The sequence below is a fragment of the Poecilia formosa genome, unplaced genomic scaffold, assembly GCF_000485575.1.
Source record: "Poecilia formosa unplaced genomic scaffold, Poecilia_formosa-5.1.2 Scaffold204, whole genome shotgun sequence".
In the NCBI taxonomy this organism is placed as follows: Eukaryota; Metazoa; Chordata; class Actinopteri; order Cyprinodontiformes; family Poeciliidae; genus Poecilia; species Poecilia formosa.
This window is the reverse complement of record NW_006800143.1, coordinates 819,610-842,661: the sequence shown is the minus strand read 5'-3', so window position 1 is coordinate 842,661 and position 23,052 is coordinate 819,610. Positions and strand designations below refer to the sequence as shown.

At 42.3% G+C, this 23,052-nt stretch overlaps 2 protein-coding genes and 1 long non-coding RNA gene across 4 annotated transcripts in view; 1 reads left to right on the top strand and 2 right to left on the bottom strand.

Moving 5' to 3' along the window:
- Nucleotides 1-691: 691 nt before the first annotated feature.
- rflna (refilin A) lies at nucleotides 692-12,770 on the top strand. Its single transcript, XM_007567133.2, has 4 exons — nucleotides 692-918; nucleotides 1,004-1,368; nucleotides 9,577-9,686; nucleotides 9,767-12,770. The coding sequence occupies exons 2-4, from the start codon at nucleotides 1,150-1,152 to the stop codon at nucleotides 10,098-10,100; spliced, it is 663 nt and encodes a 220-aa protein (XP_007567195.1). The 5' UTR covers nucleotides 692-918; nucleotides 1,004-1,149; the 3' UTR covers nucleotides 10,101-12,770.
- On the bottom strand, nucleotides 5,688-9,565 carry LOC103148392 (uncharacterized). Its single transcript, XR_477350.2, has 2 exons — nucleotides 6,239-9,565; nucleotides 5,688-6,159 (listed from the first exon to the last, which is right to left on the bottom strand). It is a non-coding gene; the product is annotated as an uncharacterized LOC103148392 (long non-coding RNA).
- Nucleotides 12,771-14,554: 1,784 nt separating the features above from the next.
- Nucleotides 14,555-23,052, bottom strand: part of ncor2 (nuclear receptor corepressor 2) — a 107,649-nt gene continuing 99,151 nt past the window's right edge. For both annotated transcript variants that reach the window (XM_007567132.2, XM_007567131.2), the window contains 10 exons: nucleotides 22,691-22,883; nucleotides 22,230-22,600; nucleotides 20,987-21,102; nucleotides 20,721-20,902; nucleotides 20,509-20,637; nucleotides 19,673-19,815; nucleotides 19,538-19,591; nucleotides 19,202-19,393; nucleotides 17,994-18,173; nucleotides 14,555-17,052 (listed from right to left, as the gene is read on the bottom strand). In XM_007567132.2, coding sequence (XP_007567194.1) covers nucleotides 16,862-17,052; nucleotides 17,994-18,173; nucleotides 19,202-19,393; nucleotides 19,538-19,591; nucleotides 19,673-19,815; nucleotides 20,509-20,637; nucleotides 20,721-20,902; nucleotides 20,987-21,102; nucleotides 22,230-22,600; nucleotides 22,691-22,883 — 1,751 coding nt within the window. In that variant the 3' untranslated portion in view covers nucleotides 14,555-16,861. The remainder of the gene's footprint in view (nucleotides 17,053-17,993; nucleotides 18,174-19,201; nucleotides 19,394-19,537; nucleotides 19,592-19,672; nucleotides 19,816-20,508; nucleotides 20,638-20,720; nucleotides 20,903-20,986; nucleotides 21,103-22,229; nucleotides 22,601-22,690; nucleotides 22,884-23,052) is intronic.

Sequence of the window (23,052 nt, the reverse complement as noted above, 5' to 3'; positions counted from 1 at the left end):
CCTAGAAGAATTTATTTTGTAGGAACGCATACACATACAGTTTTTCATACAATGCTATCATGCTTATATAAACACAAAGTCCTGACTCAACGGTTGTCTGACACAGAAACCCTGGTGAAGCTGGTGTGTTCACAAAAAACTGCATCCAGGCACGTTAGGGGAAAGTTGAGTGGAAGGAAAAGTCCAGTAGAAGAAGCCATACAATTAAGTGTAATCTCATTCATGGTAAGAAACTCTGTAGCTCTCTGTGTTAGATCTTTTATTTTGTCTTTTGCTGACACGTTTATCAAAGTTTATTTTTAATTAAGAAAAATGGAAAAAAAGAAATCAAACAGCCTGACTAGATCTACTGATATACATAGCTGATAGATAGATAGATAGATAGATAGATAGATAGATAGATAGATAGATAGATAGATAGATAGATAGATAGATAGATAGATAGATAGATAGATAGATATTGCATAAATTAAAAATGTAGGCTAATAACTATAAAGGTGGTAGCTAACCAACAGCCACCTGGTTCATTTGTTTACAGCCTCCAAACTGCACAGCGGGAGACGCGCTCGCCCCTGTCGGTGGTGCGTGGAACTGATCCAGATCATGAGGGGCTGGACTGGATCCAGGTACGAGAGAGAGAGAAAGAGAGAGAGAAAGAGAAAGAGAGAGGGGCAGGCTGATCAAGAGGGAGCTCTCCTCCTGAGAGCACACAGTCCGCTGAAACACTAAATCAGTGCGGAGCGAAGGAGAGGAGCTCATCCAGATCGATGCCAGACTCACGCTTGGATTTTTTTCTTCTTCTAGAGAGTTTCTCTTTTTTTTAATGAAGAAAAGCGACATTAAAATTGCGTCTCCTGGTTTATTTTCCAAAATTTGGAATATTTGTCTGGATTAAACTCGAGCATTCTCGACGCGCAGGTAGGCGCTATAATTTGAAGAGAAATAAATGCAGTGTAATAACTGGTTGAATCTCTGATGTTTGAATCTCACTTTCTTCATGCAGAAACCTTATTCAGAAGTTAAAAGGGATTATTTCTTCTCAGCGCGCCAGTTTGGGGGAGATTTTCGCAATAAAAGAAGAAGAAGAAAAAGAAGAAACCTGCAGGTCGACTTTGTCTAGGGGCTTTTTCCAACTCTGCTGTCCCAGAAATGGTGGGGCACCTACATTTACAAGCGATGGATGAGAGCCTCAAAGGAAAGAACCGTGAAGGGCTGCTCGACAGTCCGGACTCGGGCTTGCCCCCCAGTCCCAGTCCGCCCTTCTGCTCGCTGTCTCCGGCTCTGATCGAGTCGCGCTCCGGCGGCTGCGCGACGCCCGTCGACAGCAATCATGGATGTTACAGAAAGGAGAGCAGAGAGGGCAAGCTGGTAAGAAACCACTCTACTGTCTCATCTGTGAGCTGGTTATTATTACTTTTTTATTATTATTTTACAGACACCTAAATACAATTTTACTGTGATTTACTTCATGATAATCATGATAATGACAGGTCTGACGGGGGACAAAGTGAAAATGTGAGAGGATTTTAGCGTTTGAGCAGAAACAGACGTTCAAATCAGTTCCCTCTCTCACATCTGGAAGCTCTCTCTCTCTCTCTCTCTCTCTCTCTGAATTCCTCAGTTGCAAACCTCTGATCTGGCTCTCACGGTGGAGATGCCACCGGCCCCTCATTAGGAGGCATCAGGGACATGGGGTCCGGGGCCTCCAAGGTGTCCCCTCCAGATGAGACTTTCAATGGCTTTTTTTTTACTTTTATTATTTCGTAGCAGACTAACATAAAGCTCCAGCTTAACTGAAAGTGAGTTTAACACTAACCAGTGATTACTAGAGATTTTTGCTTGGGATTTTCTGATGAATCAGATGCAATCAGTGGGCCTTGTGCTCTCCTGCATCTGTACACAAACCCCTCAGGAGATTTCTGTTGAAACCTGTTCCTACAGGCTAATTGCTTGTAAAACAGATCTGGACCTCCCCAACCTGTTTGCAGAGAAGTAGCGTGCACCTCCTTTAACATTTCCAGGCTTATTCTGACTGATCCGTTTAACCAGAAATGATTTGTTCGTCCTCTTTGACGTCATTAAGTAGAAAAATAAAAATAATAATAATAATAATAATAATAATAATAATAATAATAATAAAAAAAATAGTTGCAGGAAATTACAGCTTCCAATTTTTAATCATATCCTTCCTAAAGTTTATGGTTCTTTTAACGAGAGACCAGAGAATTTGAGAGAACCCCTCCCCTACCTGTTGCTGCTCAGCTGGCTCAGAGAAGTCTGTTACAGAGAAATTTAGCTAAAAGTGAAAGAAATGAATAACATGCATGCATGCAGCACAACGTCGTAGAGGTGTGCTGCATATTTTCGTTTTGAAAGGATACCAGAACAGAGCCAGTATTGCTGATACCGATACAGATACTGATACTTTTTAAGTTTGAGATATCATCAGACTTCTGACATGTAGGTGTTTTTGTGGTTTTCTCTTTGAATTATTTTGTTGAAACTGAGGACAGAATTTGAACAAAGCTTACAGGCATCTACAAAATATGTTAGTAATGTTTGAACAAGATAAACAGAAACAATTGAACTGAACAGATTTGTGTGCATCTTTTCCTCAATAAGCAAAGTGGAAAATAAATGATCTTTTGAGAGAAAATTAAAAAAATATATATATTTTTTGAGGTGGTGTTGAGAAACTGAACCGCAAAGTCTGAAACTAAAGTATCGATGTTACCACGCTATTATCAATCCAATACCGATACTGACTTGGTATCGATATTATAAAATTTTTTGACAATTTCTGTCAAACATTGTTTCTTTAGTTAAGATATGATAATCATTTTCCAGTTGTTGCAAGAATAAGTTGAGTTTCTGTTATGTGAGTAACAGGAATTTGGGTCATGTTGTAGCTTTATGCCATGCAGAAACATTATGAGGAAATTATATTATTGATTAGTGCAATCATTTGAATCTCATGAGCGAAATCAAAGTTACCAAACATGCTCTAATCATCTGATATTATTACGCTCCAGACACGCCTTATTTGGGAGTAAACAACTTCTACTCATTTGGCTCTGCGATCAGCCAGCAATGCTTCAGAAAAGCAAAAAGACGCTGCATTTGGTTTGTACTTCTAATCCTCTGAATGTTGCTGACGCTCTCTGCACCAGCAGACATTCACGTGCACAAATCGACGTTATTCTCCCAGAGATGTTTGCTATCAATTATCCACAGAGTCGGTGCATGTTGAAGCACTTATTCAGCTGAGGACGGTCGCCCTCTCCAGCCCTCTGCCTCCCCCACCAAATAGAAATGACAGGATTTGATTAATGGCAACTGCAAACGTTTTCTCGTTTTCCAAAGTGAACGAGAATGAATTTTAACGAGGCATCCCGCAGTGACCCGTGTGTCACACGCCACCCCTCGGGGCGGATGGTGAGGGAAAGTCTAATGCAGGTCACTCCCGGTTCCCGAAGCCTCCCGGAACATGCCTGCGCAGGTCCAGGTGACGGCTGAAGTGTGTGAAGGAGGCAACAGAAAAGCAGAGTTTCTGCAGCGGAGCGTCCGTCTGCTGGAGCCTGAGAGGAAACTCTGAATCCTCTGGAAACTCGGATCAGTCCGGCTCTTCCAAATGTCAGCCTCTACTGGACTTGGCTCCCTTTGTGAGCACACACACACACACACACACACACACACACACACACACACACACACACACACACACACACACACACACATTTCCTGGTGTGTTTTTGTGTTGTTTTCACATGCCGCAGAAGAACAATCCCCTTCCTCCCCCACCAGCTCTATTTTGGGGTGCAGGGGGTTTGTCAGAGCAGCAGCAACCTGTTGCATAAGTGTTTGATGACCCCCAGCTTCTAAACACAGATGAATGTTCAGACAGCCCATCTGTTTACTAACCTGGCTGACGTTCAAGGTGTGTAGATACCAAACAGCTTTCTGTTTTTCCACAAAAAGATGTTCATAACTTCAGATGCATAGACGATGTGTGATGATCTGGTCAACTTTAAGCCAGATCAACACCTTTTACTGCAGAGATTCCAGATATTTCTAGACTTCTCAGTCAGTTATGTTGATTTTGCATAAAACATAATAAAGTTCACTATGAGTTCATGGAAGATATTTCTATAGTAGGCAGGGAGGAAGGAAGGTAGTGAGAAAGGCAGGAAGGAAAGTCACAAGGATGGAATGAAGGAAGAAAAGAAAGAAGGAAGGAAGACCACAGAACGAGAAGGCTGTAGGACCCATGTTAGGAAAGAAAAAGGAAAGACAAAAGGAAGATGCATAGGAAAAGAAGGAAGGAAGGAAAGAAGGGAGGCAAGACAAAGTTTGAGGGAGGAAGGAAGGAAGAAAGGAATGTCTAAGAAAAACTAAGGAAAACTTTACAAAACAATAGAAGCAAAGGATGGAAGGGCTCAAGGAAGGAATGATGCAAAGATGGACAGAATTAAGGGAAGAAGAAGAAAAGCATGGAAGTAGGAGAAAGGTTGGAGGAAAAACACAGGGAAGGAAAGAAGTAATGGCACATAGAAAGAACAAATGACACAAGAAAGGAAGGAAGGAGAGAACATTTAGAGAGGAGGATCAGGAACAAAACCTGGAAATACAAACAATTTTCCAAATTCCTGTTTCCCTTCTCCATTCTTCTCCAAAAACTGCTGAAATCAGACTGCAGCCTTTTCCAGACGGTGTGGAAGCAGCACTGCTCTGAGTTTCGCTCCAGGCCGAAGGAGAGCCCTGAGCTCGCGTCGAGTTTCATTACTGCTCCTAAATAGTTTCACGCACTTCCATCAAATTCAGAGCAAACACAGGATGTAAAGTCAGAGGCTTTTGCCGTAAAGAACAGCCGGCAGCTGGAAATCTGTGTTTTGCTTGGCGCCGCTCCGCCCTCAGCGGCCGGCTCTGCATTGTGCATTGTGCATTGTGTGAACTGTGGACTGCTCAGCTGCAGACCATTTCTTCTGGGCTTCCAGGCGGGGTTTCTGCTTTTGTCGAGGTGACACGCTGCCTTTAGAGGTGACTGCCCTCCTTTCACCAGTGTTTGCTTTGCCAGAAATCTCTGCGGAGAAACGGCCGCACCGGAAGGCCCCTCTGCTCGTGCTCGTTATCGTGCGTGCCGCAGGCAGCAGCAAAGGGAAAGCCGATCGCACACACCCGTACAGTGTGTTCAGGTCACGGCAGAAAACGAGCCGCCTGTCGACTCGCTTCATTCGGGCCTCGGCGGCGAGTCCAGCAGCTGCACTGCAGCTCAGAGAGGGAGCGCTGCCGCCCTTGGCCTGCTCTTGCTCGTCTCTTCTGGCGGCATGCGCGGCCAGGCCACGGCATGTGACGGTCTCCTGTGTGTGTAACCCGAGAGCTGCAGAGAGGCAGATCTCCACCAACCAGAGCACTTGTACCTACGATGTGGGACAATGTCAGAGAAATACTTGACTCTTACTTGTCGCAATAAGCAATACACCGATTAATCGCACAATAAATTGAAACGAGGTTAATAATTTCCTTTTCCATGATTTACTGTTTCGTTCTCTTTTCTCTTCTTCTACCAAAAACTGGATGTTAAAAGTCTTCAGTCTGATGCTTTGGTCTCAACTAGCCCCTTGTTTTTGAAGGACAATTTTGTTTACAGAGACTTTATAATTAATTTTATTTGTTGTTTCTGTATCTTGTTTATTTATTTTGGATATTTAAAATGTCTTCCAGTTCAAGTCTTCAATGTTCACTAGAATTTAACGTTTATTGATCTTTAACAATGTGTTCTTGCATTAATATATAATTTCTCGTCTCAAAACAATATTTATCGTTTATCGCAATAACGTCCAGGACAATTTATCGTCCAGCAAAATTTGTTGTTGTGACCTCGCCTGCAGTCTTATGGTAGCTCGCAAAATTTTCCCCTTTAACCTCTTCGTGTTCCCACTTCAAATTACAACCACAAAGATTAAGGTATTCTGTTGAGATTAGTATTCACCTCCCTTTGCGGTGCTACCCCTAAATAAAACCCAGTGTAGCCGGTCGCCTTTAGGAGTCTCCTCAGCAGTAAACAGGGTGCTCCTCCTTTGTGTGATTTAATCTCAGCATAAATGGAGCTGTTCTGACGGTTCAAATGGCGTCACAAAGCAGACAGGTCAGGCAGAAAAGCTGAGGAGAAATTTATGACAGGGTTAGGTTATAAAACAATGTACCCAGCTTTGGTGTGGAACAGTGTTCGATCAATCACCTCGAAAAGAGCAAGAGAACGGTACAGCTGCAAAACGTTCACCTGATGGGACAAGCTGGGCAGGGAGCGCTTTCATCAGGAGAGCAGGCCAAAGGTCAGTGGTGACTCTGGTGGAGCTGCAGAGACGTAAAGCTCAGGTGGGAGAACTGACTGAAAAAGATTTTATACATTTTGTCATTTACCGTGAAGAATTTATCATAATAATTGTTGATTTGTTGTCGTCCTGACAAATTTCAGTTGTTGATGGTAAATAAGATGAAAACTAAAACAGACATCATGATCGTAAATGTTATTTTTGATTTCTTCTTAAGTAACAGCCAAACTGTTACTTAAAAAACAAGTAATAAAGGATTTTATCATAATCTTTATCATGATCACAATAGTACCACAAAATGTCACACTAAAATCCATGTCACCCACCTCTGGTCCAGTCAAAGCCCAGACCTAAATCCAGTAGAGAGTAGGGCTGCAGGACATCAGGAAAAAAAAATCGCAAAGGCGATAATATTGGTAAATATTGTTGCCATGGCGATATCAGGTGTGAAACACGCCTGTTTTATGCTTTTGTCTCTTTCTAATTTTTGCTGCCTACTTTATGTGACCTTCAGCATTTTTAGCAATGTCATCTGCGTCATACTTAAGAACTATTAAAAATAGCATCGCACTCCAAGTAGTCCTTTGTGATGTGCGTATTGCAGACACTGATACCGCGATACTCACAATATATTGTGCAGCTTTAACTGAGAGTCTGTGCAAAGACATGGAAATCGATGCACACAGACACTTTCCTCCCAATCTGACTGAGCTTGAGCTATTTTGCAAAGAAGTAAGGTCCAATATTTTTGACCTCTGGAGCAAAAGCAAAATCAGAATAAAGTACAATCTAATTTATATCTGTTAGGATTAAATTTGAGGTTCAAAATATATGAACATGTTTGGATCTGTGGAATTGGTTCTTGACCACAGTCTGATAAAATCTGCTGCTACCTTTATCTGTCCGGTAGCGATGCAGCTAGCATTCATCTGGTTTCCTGTCTGCCTGTTAGCCCTACATGAAATTCTGGAGAAATCCTCACAGTTTACATTGTAATTTTGTGGTTTCTTCAAATGTTCCCCACTGGGTGTAACTAGGAGCAGAGAGGGTGACAGGTTAAGCCGCACGCTGAGCTGCATGTGGACAGTTTGACTGACGTTAAACACAACCCTTCTAACAGAAGCCTTCCCTGCTTTCTTTGCAGCAAGTGGATTGAAAATAAATCTTAAAAAGAGTGTCTGTTCTCAGATTGTTGAATCTGAAATGAAAAAAAAAAAAACCCTGGAACTTCCTCATTTTTTTCAGTCTGCTGCTTTTTGTGTGTGTGTGTGTGTGTGTTTAAAGACTCAGTGATCCAATAAAGACATCTTCAATACTTTACTCCACCTCAAACTTAAGTTCTGATTGTATTTAACTATTTACAGCTAATAAGATTTATGTAAAGGCTGTCATTTTGATCTACTTTTTTGAAGTGACGTCCGATTGGTCTGTCATTAAAATCATTAGAGGCAGCCAGAGCCGCCATTAAAGGAAGGCCAGGTTAAGAAAACAGAAAAATAATCTCCAAGCGAATGAGCAAAGTGAGACGGAGCAGCGCGCGGCGTCTCCACCGCTGGTGCGGTTGTTGTTTTAAACTTTAGCGTTGACCTTCCCTGCTGATCTTTGCTGTGTCACTTCTCTATCACCTCATTACCCGTTTCCTTCACTCCACTGGGCTCCGAGCGGCACCACAGACACGCTCTCTTACTTTTCTTGACATTTTTTCCTCTAATTTTATATTAGGCAAAGGCTAGTTTGAAATTCTCAAAGTGTTACCTTCAGTAATAACGGCCGGGTTTCACGATGGTAAGAAATATCAATACCAAACACCAATCGCTTGTGTTTCAAACAGAAAAGCATCGATTATTCCTTCTGCTGGTAATATGAAATATGGCAATAATTATTACAGTTAAAGTCATGCTATGTACATCTGTGGAGGAATCCAGATATTTGCATACACTGTAATAAGAAACATAACATTTTGTTTTCTCTCTGTCTGATATTAGTAAACTTTATCTGATTTAGGTCAGGTAAAATTACCAACATTATCACAATTTGCTATATCAGAATATTGAGAGATGGAACTTTTTTTTTTTACTATTTAATTACTTTCTTCAAAGTCAGAAGTTTACAGGAAAAAAAAAGATTACTATGCCTTCAAACAAACTGGGGGAGCCCAGATGATGATGCTCTGCGAGCCTCTCTCATTTAACACTTGAGTTAAATGTTTTGTTTAAGCAAATATATAAACATGGACTGAAATGTCACGCAGAGAGGAAGAGGTTATTGCTCTAGTCTCACAGAAAGTCAGATCAAAGTTTGCAAATCCATCCAGGGACAGATATGAAGATTTTTGTCCCAGTCTTGGTGCTGGATGGATTGGTACTTTTCAAAATAGCACATATGCCAATGCATATATGTTAGAGATTAAATTTGAGGTTCAAATGTGCTATTTTAAACATTAAAGTGCAATTAAAGGAAAACTGGAAAAATAACACAAATCAATGAACGAACACCCTGAATATAATCACCTTACTAAAATAATGGCCAAAGTACATTTTTGCCAGAAGACAATTTAGGCAAGAAAGTCATTTTATTTTGGGAGGGGGGGGTGGGAGATATCACTTAGGCCAATGTTTAAGAAAAATGATGATATGCAGTAAATACATCATGTAATCCAAAGAACTCATGCTGATTTAAAAGAAAGGAATCGTGAACACAAGTTTGAAGTTGCTTCCAAGTTTAAAACTGGAGAGATTTTACAACCAACTGAATTCACCTTTCTTAAAAGCATATTAAAAACAACGTACCGGGCTTCCTTCCAGAAACAGGTTTGGGATGGGCAGTACTTTGAGTAACCCAGTAATTGTCTCTGGGACCTCATTGAAAGTCTTTAAAACGTGGGAGTATAACAGAAAATTTGATCAGTTTGGAGACTGCTAACGCTACTGCCACCTGCTGGCAGAATAAAAGTTTTTTGTGGTGTTTAAAAGGAAGAAATATTAGCTTGAAATTATAATAAGGGCAAACTTGCTGGATGAGTGCTATGACAGTTCTCCCCTGGGAGTGTTTGCGGAGTGGGGGTGGGGTCAACGGGGTTGTTAACCTGGGTAGTTCACTCTGTTGAAACCCATCAAAAAGGCTGCATTTTTCTTCTTTCTTTTTTTTTTTTACAAGAATTTCTACATAAAAAGTAGTTCAACAGGTCTTACATGGAGCTGTGAGAAAGTGAGTCATATTTTATTTTTTTTCCCACTTCCCACAGCTGCCCTACCTCCTGCTGAACTGTGCAGGAACAGACCCGAAGTCTCGCATGCACCCGGTGTTCTACGGAGAGAGCATCGAGGTCAACACCAAACCGGAGCAGGAAATCAAGTCAGTCATCATGCAGTCGGTTCTCTCTCGCTCACCAAACCGCCGACACGTTCCTAAACGCTCCCCCCTCTCCCTTTCAGGTGCACGTCTGCGGTCAAGTACGACTCCGACAAGCACTACCGAGACCGGGTGGTGTGCGCCCCGGTTCCCATGCCCACTTCCTTCAGCGAGACGGTGGTGGTGGTGCAGAACTGCACTTGGAGAAGCTACAAGACGCAGGTGTACCTGGAGCCGCGGCAGAAGCCCGTCAGCTACCAGAGCACCACCATCATCTACCCAAAACACGCCAAGAACACTTACCGCACCACCCTCAACTACAACCCCACGGGCGCCCGCCGCTGGTTCGTGTCCACGGTGCAGCTGGAGTCCAGCGAGGACACGAGCCCCTGCGTCATCTACACAGAGGACCTGTAGGGCTACATGGCGCCATCAAGGGGACTTCATACTTCATTTGAACTTTTACCTTTTTTTAAAAAAAAAAACAACAAAAAAATAGTGTGTTTTTCTCACGATAAGGAATTTGGACAGATCCACACCGAAAGAGAAGTGCCTGGAGTTTTAAACCCCCGCTCTTAATCTGGGAGTCAGACTATTTTTGATTTTCTTGAATAGGGCTGTTGGTGCTCTGCAGCTGCCCTGCAGTGACTAATGTCTTATTTAACAAGAGAGCTAACAAGCTCAGGGCCCGTGCTCCCCCTTCTGGTGGGACTGGAGCCTTGGTGACGGTAACTTTCAGATTCCTGGTGTCTGTATATAGAGAAAAGGGGAAAAAAAATTATCGACACGTACTGTGGATTTTTACCCAGTCATACCGATGCAAAGTGTTCTGAATATGGCTCTATTGCACTTGTTTTCTACATGTCGCAGTTCCCTCAGAGGACCTGGCGTAGTGGTGGGGAATTTCTGTGCTGCGTCTGAAAAGTGGACCAAAAATAGTTTATTTCCTTTGAGTAACTCCATACGCTGGAGACCAAAAACTCCACAAGCGACTCTGAGCAGCATCTCTTCTCGTCAGCCGAGGTGAAACTGAGGACCCGAGCACACGGTGATCTGAAACCCACGCCAGATAATCACCAACTCAGCTTACTATTTTGAACTTGGCAGACAGGATCATATCTTGTTGGCGCTGAAGGGCTGCGATGAAAACGGTGGTCACAGAAATTAGGCTGACTTAGTTTTATTTATTAAAATGTAGAAACTAGAATTACTTGGGACTGTGTGGCTGTAATACTACATTGTCTGAACTTAAGGGAAAAGTGGAGGGAAGGGCCATTTAGGAAAGGTGAGCTTATTTCACACAGGAAATAAAAACTAAAGACAAGGGAGCAAATTTATTTAGTATGAATCCAGAACAGTTGGGCACAGAGGCTAGCAGCTAGTTTGAGAGGAGCTGAGACCAAAGCTAATTTCTTCCATTTTAAAACAAATTTAACAACAGATCATAGTGGCCAATGCAAAAGCTCATTTATAAACTATTTAAATCATGTCACGTCTGAATCGGGCGCTTATTTACATCAATGACTGTTCGGTCGGTGGAAGTGCAACACCAATAAGCTTCCTGTGGAAAACAGATCTGAATGGAACGTGACTCATCTTTAGTAATAACACTAAATTTAAACTTAAACGCTAATTTAGCGATCTTGACTCTGCTTTATTTTTGTGCCGTATAGTTACCCTGACCTGAACATGTTCTCTGCTCAGTACATGTTTCATACAGGAAGATCACTGGTAACGGACCGCCTCCAACGAGCCTCGTCACGTGAAGAACCACCCAACGCAGTCGGGACAATGTTGCTGTTAGCTTCGTTCTTCAGGACCAGCTAGTCTGAGAGTATGCTAAATAAAGGCACCAAGAGAGTTAAATACATTCAAGACAATCATTTACATATATGTAAAAACTCCCTGATGTAATGTGCAAAATAAATGTTGAGGTTTTTGAAACCAGAAAGAACTTAATTGGATGTTAAAACTAATATTACTTGCAAATCTTATTTTATATTCCATGAAATTATCGGTGTGGAGCCATTTCTGATCCAGTGTGTGTACGTAGTTTTTGTCTCCACATCCAGTGTGTCCAAAGCAGAGCCATGAAACCACATGAGATCTCCCTAGTGAAGAAATTAGGGGTTTCTCTGCTCCTTATGTGCGTCTCAAATATATATATATATTTCAGGTTGCTGAATAGGACAACTATTCAGACTTTACCTCAAATTTCCCGTGGTGTTTTATTACAAATATGTATTCCTCTTTTCTGGTGAGGTTTAGAGTTTGTCTTTTTTGTTGTTTTTGTAGGATTATTATTATTTGAAGTGGGCATGAGATGCCAGAGAAAGTGCTGTAGCTACCAGAAGGTGCTGCACACTGCCACACAGCTGCCTGAAAGAAGGTCAAAAAGAAAAGAAAAAAAAAGACAAGTTTGGCTGCTTGGAAACTTGGGTGTGGAAACAAAGGACTGGCACAGATCACTTGTGTTCACACGTCATCATTTGGGAAATTAGCATATAAATCTGGGTGCTGTCGCCATGGTAGCACCACATTTTAACGTCCTGGCCCATGCCTAGTTTGAGGGAACCTCCGGGTCAGAGTGGAGGCAGACCAACAGGACGTAACGCTGAGGCAGTGCAGTGAGACGGATGGCACTGAAGGGACAACAGTATGTAGATAGAAAGAGCTGAGAAAGAAGAAATATTTGCAAAGAATGAATATGTAAGAAAAGGGAAATAGTTCTCGCTGAGGTTTTTGTTTTTTCCTACCAAGCCAGAAGTTCCTGGGAGGTTTGAGTTTGCCTTGAGTTGACGGTCTGTGAGACGTTTGGTTCTGATGGAAGAAAGCCGACAGATCTTATATTTAATACCTTGGTGGTTTTATGTGTGATAATTTTCTCTTTTTTTTTGTCTAACACTTGACATAACATTTGATACTGTAAAATATTGTCCTATTGTATATGTGGCATCAAGGCACTTCATAATTCTCTTTATATTTTTGTACGTCAATCATTGTTCCAGTTCCAATGAGAGGTATTATTTAAGAAGATGTATAACCTTAATGAATAATAAAAAAAAACAAGCCGATTCCCAAACGGTTCCAGCTGTTTGAGTATTTGTTTTTGAAACGTGGAGGTTTGTTTTTTTTTTTTAGCTTTTAAGCAAGACGTTCTAAAAACTGATGAGCTCCTATCAGTTTCACCCCAAATAAATAAATAACTTATGTCAGTTCAGCAAGTTAATACAGAATAGTAACATATTTTAGCTGTAAGGAATATTTTGTTGATTCTCCACAATCGTGGGGTTCGCCACACTTCAGAAGTGTGGACCCAGAGTCTGTATATCGAGGTGCCAGTGGTACTGAGTGCACAGGCATTAATATCAGACTGCAACTAAAACAACAGCAGCTCATGCAGCAGAGCAGTGGCGCAGAGTTTTGGACCAGCGCCTCGGGTCTCTCTCCACAGACGCTCACATCATCGTGCCAGTTAAACAGGACTGAGGCGCCCCCTGGTGGAGTGGCGAGGAAGATCAGAAAGCACGATTCTCTGGTTTCACAAAACAAAAACAGTTCAAATTTCCTAAAGAATGACATAGGTAATCTACTTAATACATTATAACAATTTTATTTGTTGTTTTGGTTTAAGTATATATTTAGCATTTGTTCACCTTCTTGATTTTTGATGTACCAGATGCTCTTCTGGCCTTATTTGATCTTAACTAGGAACTTTGAGTGGCAGCATCAGCACTCAACTTTATGTGGACATAATGGCAACATCTTAAGACATCAGCTAGCATACAAAGGTGTGGGAGAAAATGGTGCAATGAAATGACAGCGACAGTTGGGATAAAGCTAACTTGGTTGCAAAATTGCTTTAAAAAGACTACACTTTAAAATTGCCGTGCCTATCACAAAATAATGTTGAGTTGAAAAGGTGTGTATGAGGCTTGGCTCAGTTGTACCGGTTCCGTCATAAGAAATGGTTCACAAATCAAGCAAGCTAATGTAGCAATCTTGTGGAAACACCCAAAGAAATGAGACCCAAATCTTAAAGTTTGAAAGGCAACTCTGATAACTTTTTTAAATATACGTCTTCAAAGTAATAATAAAAACATATTTTAGCATTTCTTACCAACCTAAAATAGTTAAAGTTTAGTCTGATATAATGACAGACAATCAATGAGGGGGGAAACAGGTTGTATTTTTATGCAGAGTATGTAAATATCTGGTTTCAACTTCACTGTTCAGGCTCTTCTGCACCCAGCTGACATAAGTGGTGTATTTTGGTGCCATGTGATGCTTTCTTTTTTTTTTTCTTAAAGATCAGCGTTAGATTTTAACCTACCATGTATGTTTTTTCAATATGCAAAATGTTGCAACATTTATAACAGGACTAGAATACAGTTGGATCATCAATTCCACACTTTATGAACAGTTTCCTTATAAGAGCTCAGGAGTTTTATCTGCTTCAATAAAAGAGGATCCCGCAGAATAATTCGCTTTCCAAATATAATCTGACTGAAAGATTTGCTTGCACCGCCCCCTGCTGGCGCTTATCTGTTATTACTCCAGACCAGGGGTCACCAACTCCAGTCCTCCAGGGCTACCATCCTGTAACTTTTAGATGCATCTCTGCTCAAACACACCTGGATCAAATAAACTGCTCGTTTCCAGCCTATTGCAGAGAGGAATGAATGCTGGTGAGGGAATTCAGACATTTTGGAGCAGAGGTGAATCTAAAAGTTGCAGGACGGTAGCCCTTGAGGACTGGAGTTGGTGACCCCTGCTCCAGACCTTCCCCGTTGAGCCAAACTCAACTAAACCAAGAGGTGAGAAGAGAACAATGAGCCTAAATCCAGGTAATGCAGCTCTGACACCATGACTGGCAATAAGCTTTTTATTTAAACATTAAGGCAGTGTCTTTTTTTTGTGTTTTTCATGTTTACACTGCTATCCACAAAGCTTGCTGGTGGGCATGTAGAATTTAACCATGTGAATATTTCTTTTCATAATACCACCCTTGAAGCAAGCCACATAAATATTTACATCTCTTCAATTCTATATACAATCCTTGATATTATACAGTGGGTTATAATAAAAAAAAAATATGCACAAAATGGTTGAACAATGTACTGTTTGTCAATCATCCCCCCGCCCCCTTTCTCCTACGATTGGACAGTCCAAGATTTCGTCCTTTTATGTTTTCAATGATTCATTTCATTCTGCAAACACAAGTGTGCAATGAGAAAAAAAAAGAAAAAAAAGTAAGAATAAACAATATATATGGATGCATGTTAAAAAGTCATTTCAGTGTACTTTTAAAAACAACACGTTAGTCATCGCTTTAGGGAACAGCTGGATATGGCTTCGTCTGGTTTTAGCGTCACATTCCAACGTTTCAGCAGTGGCAACGATGAGAACACACACACACACACACAGAGAGAGGGAGCGACGACGTGTTTCTGCCTCTACTGGCCTCAGTAGGAGGAGCTAAAGCACAGCTGAGAGGACAGGCGAGGAAGAGGAGGCGGTCCTATAACAGTCAGGTCTGCGCTGAGATGAGCTAAAAAAACAAACAAAAGAAGAAAAAAGACGCCAGAGAATCTTCTTGAACGTCTCGCGCAGAAATACTGCCTTGAAAAGGTGAGACTAATTTAGCAGAACCGCCTTCCCCTCCGCTTCCTCCGACGCGCACAGAGAAGGGAGGTGCAATGAAGTACACTTAAAATAGTTTACAGGTTAAAAGTGAAGAAAAACTTCAGATGGAGGTCCACGTAAGCGGTGCAAGATGACTGAGTAAAACCATTAAAGCTAAGGCAGTGGGGAGGGGGGAAATGAAGGGGAGAAAGAAAAAAAAAAAGCGAATACATTAAAAAGGATAGCAGGACGTTTGATTAAAATCCGTTTGAACCCTTGCGAAGCAGTCTGCAGGGGGGGGGGGAGTAAAAGAAAACTTGTGCGTCATTTAATGAACTTCAGCACTAGAATTTGTAAAATAAATGGCACTTAACACTAAGAATATCTCTTAACTGTACAAAATCTGCCCGGATGTGGAGATGTATCCACGCACCCCCCACGAGGCAGTAAAAGCTCCGAGATGGGACTCCAGCCGAAAGATGGCTTTGTTTTTTTGTTGTTTTTCTAAAATCTCCTCTTTAATGAAAGGGAAACTCCAAATTCAGAGCTTTTAAACTCGTTCTCCACTCCGACGTGATTTGTTTTTCTTTTCTTACTGCGAGCGGAACAAGAAGCAGCGAGACGCCTCCGCAGTGGGACTTCTGCGCCGCCTCTTTAAAGAAAGAAAAAAACAAAATGCCATCGTGATCACCTCGACAACTAAGTGCTTTATATGCAAAGAACTGTTCTGACAAACACAGACATGGTTAATATAAAAACAAAAACAAAAAAACAGCAAGAAAGTGTCACTTGCCTCAGTGCCATCCATCTGGCAGCTCCTCCCAGTTCCCCCAACACACACAGATTCATGACATCAGCAACGAACCGCTTAGTTTACCCTGTAAACCTCTGATATGATCCCACCCCACCTGCCTCAAACCCAACACCCCCGCCCCAATACATCTTTGCAGATAACAGACGACAAATGACACCATCAAAAAAAGTTCACCACCAAAAATGTACTAAAAAAGTCGCAGCTCACGAAACACAGGACTGGACTGACAGTTCCAGAGAGAGAAACAAAAAGGACCAAAAGCGAGGGGGAAAAAAAAGAAAGAAAGAAGAAACCAAGATGCTGTTTCTCCTCCTGTGTCCTTTTTGCTTGTGTTCTTGTAGTGGTAGCGGACCGCCGGCACACGGAGCTCGCCAGGAACAAAACAAGAGGGTTCCCCCGCTTTGAGAGTCGGGTCCAACATGGCGTCGTTACAGCCGTGTGCGGAGGCGTGAGCACGGAACGGCGGCATACGCCGAGCGCACGATGCGTCTGTGTTGATAAGGCCAGTGAGGAATAGTAGTAAAAAAAATAATGAAGAAGAAGAAGTGATTTGTCCTTCAGAGTAGTACTGGAGTGAATGCATAACACGTAAGTGCGAACGGACACACAGAGCCACAGAGATTCGTCCTCGTCGTCCAGGGAGGAGGACTGCTTCACGGCGAACAGCGGCGGTGGAGGGGGGCGGGGGAGACGAGGCGCAGGACTGTCCTCTGAGTGTGTGAAGCAGTGCGTTTTCTGGTCACTCGCTGTCGGACAGGGTTTCATACTGAGAAACAAGCAGAGGCTTGGGCTCCTCCTCCCAGGGGCGGCCCTGGCCGGGTCCGGGCCCCAGGCCGCCCTGCTGGCCAGACGAAGGGGAATGGGCTGAGACTGTCCCGCTGGGGAAACGCATGATGAGCGGGCTGTATGGAAACGGGGTCGGAGTTGAACCTGAGTGAGAGGGGACAAAATACATTTTAAAAAATGGCTTGAAGGCGACATCAATGTGAGTACCTCTGTAAAACAGGATTTTAATTGTATTTTTTAAGACAAATTAAACTTTAGGTTTTAAGCTGCCATTAGCATGGCTAGCATAATTAAGACTACCGTCTGTGTGGGTTTTCTACAGAATATAATGTAAACCATTCATTTTAACTTAAGATTTTCAAAATGGCTGATAACATTTTCAATTACATTGAGTTTAATGGAAAACAAAAGGCTCAAAATGATAAAAGAGAGTAAAGCTGCTGTTCTCCGGTCAGCCTTCCTGCTACCTGCTGAAAATCAAACTCTCTCTCTCACAGACATGTCTCAAGATACACCGCAGTTTCCTTTTAAATTGGCTTTTCAAGTGAATTCAGAGAGGTAAAAAAAAAGAAAAATAAAGCCAACATCTTCTTAGCTCAGTATCTACCTACTGAGCAACTTTTCCCGTTTAAAGAGAAACTTTTGTCCCTATTGCTGCAAAATAAAACTCACTCAGAGCCGCAAAAGTGATTTTCTAAATATGTACTACTTAAAATGTTTTATTATAAAAGCTAACAAAAGTAAAATAGGATTAATTTATATTTTCAGATTTATTACCAATGGAAAAAAAAAACTGTTTTGTGTTAGTGAGGTGAGCCTTTTCTAAAAATATGAAAATTAAAGTTATATGGTTTGAAGCTAGTCACTTTTAAAAGCCTGTTGAAGATGTTAAAAGCAGATTTTTGTATGAAGACATAAAGGAAAACCAATAAAATGGCCAAAATGAAAAAAACAACAACATTTTGATTAAAACCATATGATATAATTGCGTCAGTAAAACCTCCAAGTCTGAATGTAGATTAACAGTTAAAGGTCATAAATAGTCTTAATTTCATGCATCTATCTGGAAGCGGCGTGCATTGTACCTGCAGACAGAGGCCGGTCCTCCCACACCCGGTTGGTGAGGGGCGTCCGCCGGTTGCAGTCTCCCTCTGAGTGGACAGACGACACGGACGAGGGACGCTCGCTGCCGGACAGACCCGGGCCCGGGGACTTGGCCTTGCGTCCGTTAGAGCGCCCGCTGCTCTTTGAGGACTTGGAGCCGCCTGCAAACAGAGGAGGAGAAACTCTGATGCTCTTTGGATGAGTTAACATTTAACTATTTTAATACATATGCTAAGTTACATGATTGTTTTTCTTACAAAGCTGATTAAATGATATATATCCAGTTACCAATGTGTAATACAGATACCAAAATAATGGTAAAGTTAAAGTAATAAATTCTAAGAAGATCTTTGACGTCTTCAAACTAAATTATTCCACGAGGAATAATTTAGGTCATGGATGAAAGTCCCTTGTCCAAATAAAACATTTAAAGAAATGTTTAATGTCATCACAGAAAAGGATGAATAAATGGTTCAGTCAAGAAGTCACACATTTTAAATTGTTCAATTTAAAAAGTGAAATTTGTTGACTCTACATTTTGATTACACACTGATAAATTTAGGGCTTTAGATCTGTTAATGATAGCTATGGCTTACAGCTAATAAAAACCAAATAATCTCACATTCTCAAAAAAGATCAATAACAAAAAAAAAGGATTTTTAACAGAAATGTCAGCTCCTAAAAACCAAAACCCGGTCGCCCCACATTATATGTATATATAAATGGAGTTAACAGGATGTCTGCTTTTCATTAAAAGGTCATAAAAAGTCTTAATTTCATGAATCTAAAATTTAATTAAAATGTCTTGAATTCATTATAAAAAACTTAAGTTGGACTTTAATATGTTCATAACAGGACTTAAACTTTGCTTTGACAGGATGATTTAAACAATTTTTTTTTCTTGCAGATCTTTTCTGTCAGGCTAAAGTTTGAGTCGCACTCACAACATTCATTGTGACTCAAGACTGTTGAGGCTACTGCTAACTAGCTGCTAACATACACTTGCTAGCTAGCAAGCTTGATTTTCGTCATCTGTCAGTGTTAAGTTTTGCGATGCAGGTCTTAAATTCCACTCAGAATGGTCTTAATCATTCGTATGTTTGAGTTAGTGAAACCTGCAGAAGCCCTGGTTTAAAAACAGCGGCCCAACGCGCGAAGCGTCCACTATAAAACAAGTGAAGAGTGGCACCTTGTGAGAAGGAGTCGTCAGCCCGTCCGTCTGCAGACATGGCGGGACCCGTCGGGTTAGCAGCGCTGGACGGGGAGCGCTCCTCTGATGATTCATCGTACTTTCCCATCAAGGCCTTTCTGATTATGGCCTCCAGGCCGATGGAGTTGCCAGATGCTTCTGGAGCCGGGTGGCTGCGCACACTCACAGGCCCTGGACGGGAATGCAGACGCGGGTTTTTAAAGCGAAGAAGCAGTTTTTAACTAAAACCAAACCGAGCTCGCCTCATTTCCGTCAGAACACAGCGGAGTCTGAAAACACTTTAGTGTGAGTCAGTCTTCCTATTACACAGCGTACCTGCAGTAGTGGAGGCTGGCATATTAAAGATTTCCGTTCCTGGCTGACCGGCATCTGGAATCACAGAGGAATCGGTTAAGATCGACTGGTTCTGGTTTTTAATGGGTTTCATTCGTACGCTGAGGCGAGGCTCACTGAATTCGGCATCGTTGCCATCGCCCGTCCTCTTCTTGATCATCTCCTGCTTCTTGGACTTCACGATAGCCGACGTGTTCTCCGTCAGCTTGCTGAAGAAAGCTGGAGGCTGGGAGGTGTTGGGTGGAGAGCGGGAGCCGAGCCTGGCGGTGGAAAACCAGCAGGAAATTCAGACACACTTAGAATCACTTAGTTTAATTCCCATCTCTGTTTTGTTTTTTTTTGCTGATGACCTGAAGGCTGACTGGAAGCTCAGAAATCAAATCTTTTTTCTGTTTAGTGAAGGCACCATACTAAGTGCTTTTACACAAAATACTGCAAATCTATTGTTTTTGCTTTATGGCAGCATGAAATATGCAATGTGCTTCTGACTGAAGAAGCCTCAAAATGACTAATTTTCTATACCAGTGATGTGTTGAAGTATGTATTCAGGGAAAAGCAGATCTACAGAAGAAGCCATTTAAGAGCAAATAGAATTTCCTAAGAAAGATAAGACTTTCAGCAGATAAAAGCGATAAAGAAAAAGTTGCTCAGTTTTCTCCTTTTGAGTTTTCAACAATTTCTTTATATTGAAAGATGTTGCAAATGTTTGTACATAGCAGGGACACAAAAAAGAGACTTTTCAAAACCGTTTGTTTTGAAAAGTCTTACACACTCGCCCTATACTGGTCTGAAAACAAAACTATTTGAGCAGAAAAAACAAACAAACCCTATTTCAATAACCTTTATTAACATATAAAAAATAAGACAACCTTCATTTCAATCACACAGATCAAAAACTGTGTAATTGAACAGACCTAAATGAAAATTCAAGCCTGGTCAAGGATGTCCCTTACCCTTGTTCCCCCTGCTCATTGGGGTAGGAAGCCCCTCCCTGGACGTCGGGCTCAGAGCTGGATGCGGGAGGAGACACCGGCTCAATGCAGTCATTGGAAACGGGGGACGACTTCTGCTGCTGCGGAGATCTACAAACAACACGGTTACTACATGTGATGCCGTGTTTTTAAAGAAAAATAAAGATTGTCAAAGTCCGGCCCACGTTTCCTACCTGTCTCGGTTACATTCCCCACTAAAGCCCTGTGAGTAGCGGGACGCCTGAGCGGACTCCTGTGACGTGGGGGGGGCCTGGGAGGCACTGGATGGACGGGTCAGGTCCAGAACCGGAGAGCCGTGGTAGCTCTGCTGCTGTTGCTGCTGCTGGCTGTCCCTGTAGTCTTTAACTATCACCTCCTGGACAGAAACATTAACATGGAAGACATTAACGTGACGCTTTTAATTAATCTCCTGGTTACGGTTCTTCACCGTGGGCCTTACGCTGATGTGCTGCGCCAAAGTGACCACTCTCTGGCTGCCTTTGACACACGGGGATGGGGGCTGTTGGCCTGGAGACAGTCTCTCCTCTGACGGGGGTCGATAGAGTCCTTGTGGTGCTGCAGAGGACCAAATCCACAAGTGTTAAGAACACGCACACATCTGAACCTCTCAAAGTTAGCTCAGACTTCCCTTTTTAAGCAATAATAATAAAAACATGCACACTTTGAAAAGTCTTCACTGTTTCAGCGGGTTGCACCAACAGGTGACAAGCCACAGTTTTCTCTTCGTGTTTTTTTTGCATGAACAGCCAGTAAGCAGAACTTTTGGCCAGAAGTGACACTAAAATTAACTGGTTTTGCATCAGTGACTCATACAAGTAGAGTGTGCAGAAAAAAGAAAAAAAAAAATTACATCGACAAATATACAAAAGACCACAAACGGGTTGAGCTAGTGTGTCTGTGAAGAGCAGGATCCAAAAGGATTCACTGAAACAAACCTGAGATTCATGTCAGAATTCATTTATTCCTGCTTGGCCAAGTGGAAATAATGGATCCAGCACAGTTTTTAGAAAACGTGCATCGATTGGAGTTTTCTGACCGATCACTGATGTTGAAAAGTCACTAAATATAGATAGCACACACGTGACATGGTGAGCTTCATTGCTCACTATGTTTTTCTTTTTCTGACATTCCAGCTGGACCAATCAAACCCAAGGCATCGACATGACCTGTGCCTCTCGGCTGCCTTTCCCATGAGTCTGTGAATGCATCCCAACAGCAGTGGGATCATCTACGTCCCTACGAACTGATGTGAATAAACCGAGACCGCTTAAAACAACTCTTTGATTTCAGCCATGAATAGTTAAAGCCCCCAAGTGCCGTCCATGTAGTCCGAATGACTGAAAACTACCAAGTGTAAAGGAGAGTTTGAGATGTGTGGTCAAAATCCAGGAAGAAGTTGCACATCGGTAGTATGCAAGTCTGAACAAAACTCAAACCATTTAGTAAAAAATGCTTGTGAATTTAGACAATCTGATTTTAGTTGCATTTCAATTCACCATATAATTTATATTAGTTTTATACTGAATAAGTTTTGTGCACATTTGTAACGGAAACAAACCTAATGATCAAATCACCACTGCAGGAGCGGGGCTCCTTCGTATCTCGAGCGACACCAAACTGGTTTCAAGGCACTCCCATGAAAAAAGAAACCTGAAGCAGACGAAGCCGGCTGCAGCTCTTACCGAGTGTTCGGATGTCTTGTTCCTGAACAGACATTGGTTTGTTTTGAGTCTTTTCTCTACTTGGTGTGCCGCTGTCCTCACGGCCGGACGGGTTGTCCGACTGGGAGGGAAGCAGACGGCCTGCGGACGGGGGGTAGGAGCCGGGGTAAATTCCTCCTGGGCCGGGACTGCAAAGCTTGGGGTCGGATTTGCTGGAGGCGCCGTGCTGCTCCTGCAGGTGTTTGGGCAGACCGCCCCTGGATTTGCCTCCATCGCGATTCTGCTCTTTGGCTACGCTCGAGTCCATGGCAGATTGGTAGGCGTCAGGCGGCACACCCGTTTTTTGGAAGGAGCCATGGAAACCTGGGTAGCGGGATGCTGAGGGAATGGTCCTGGTAGGAAAATAAAACAAAACAAACCACATATTTTTGCATTTTATTGGTAGAAAATGTTATTATAGTTTTAGCACAACTCTGGCTTACCGTAACACCGACGGGTGTTCACTGACAGAAAGACTTTTGCCTCCGGTGTTGTGCAGCACGCTCGGCCTCTGCTGCACGTTGTCCTGGGTGCGGGGAGACACCGGGGAATGCTGGTGGCTGTAGGGCTGGGATGCAGGTCTGCCGCTGCCGCCACCGCCGCTGCTGCTGCTGCTGGACAGGCTGTGTTCTGTACCTGAGAGACACACATTCATGTTACTGTACAAACATCTTCCCACAAGATTCAACCTTTAACACCCCCTTTTACTTATTCACATTTTGTTCCAATCACCCAACTTCAATATTTTTTACTGGAAATTTATCTGATGGATGTAAATATTGCATAAGTGTGAAGTGTGGAAGGA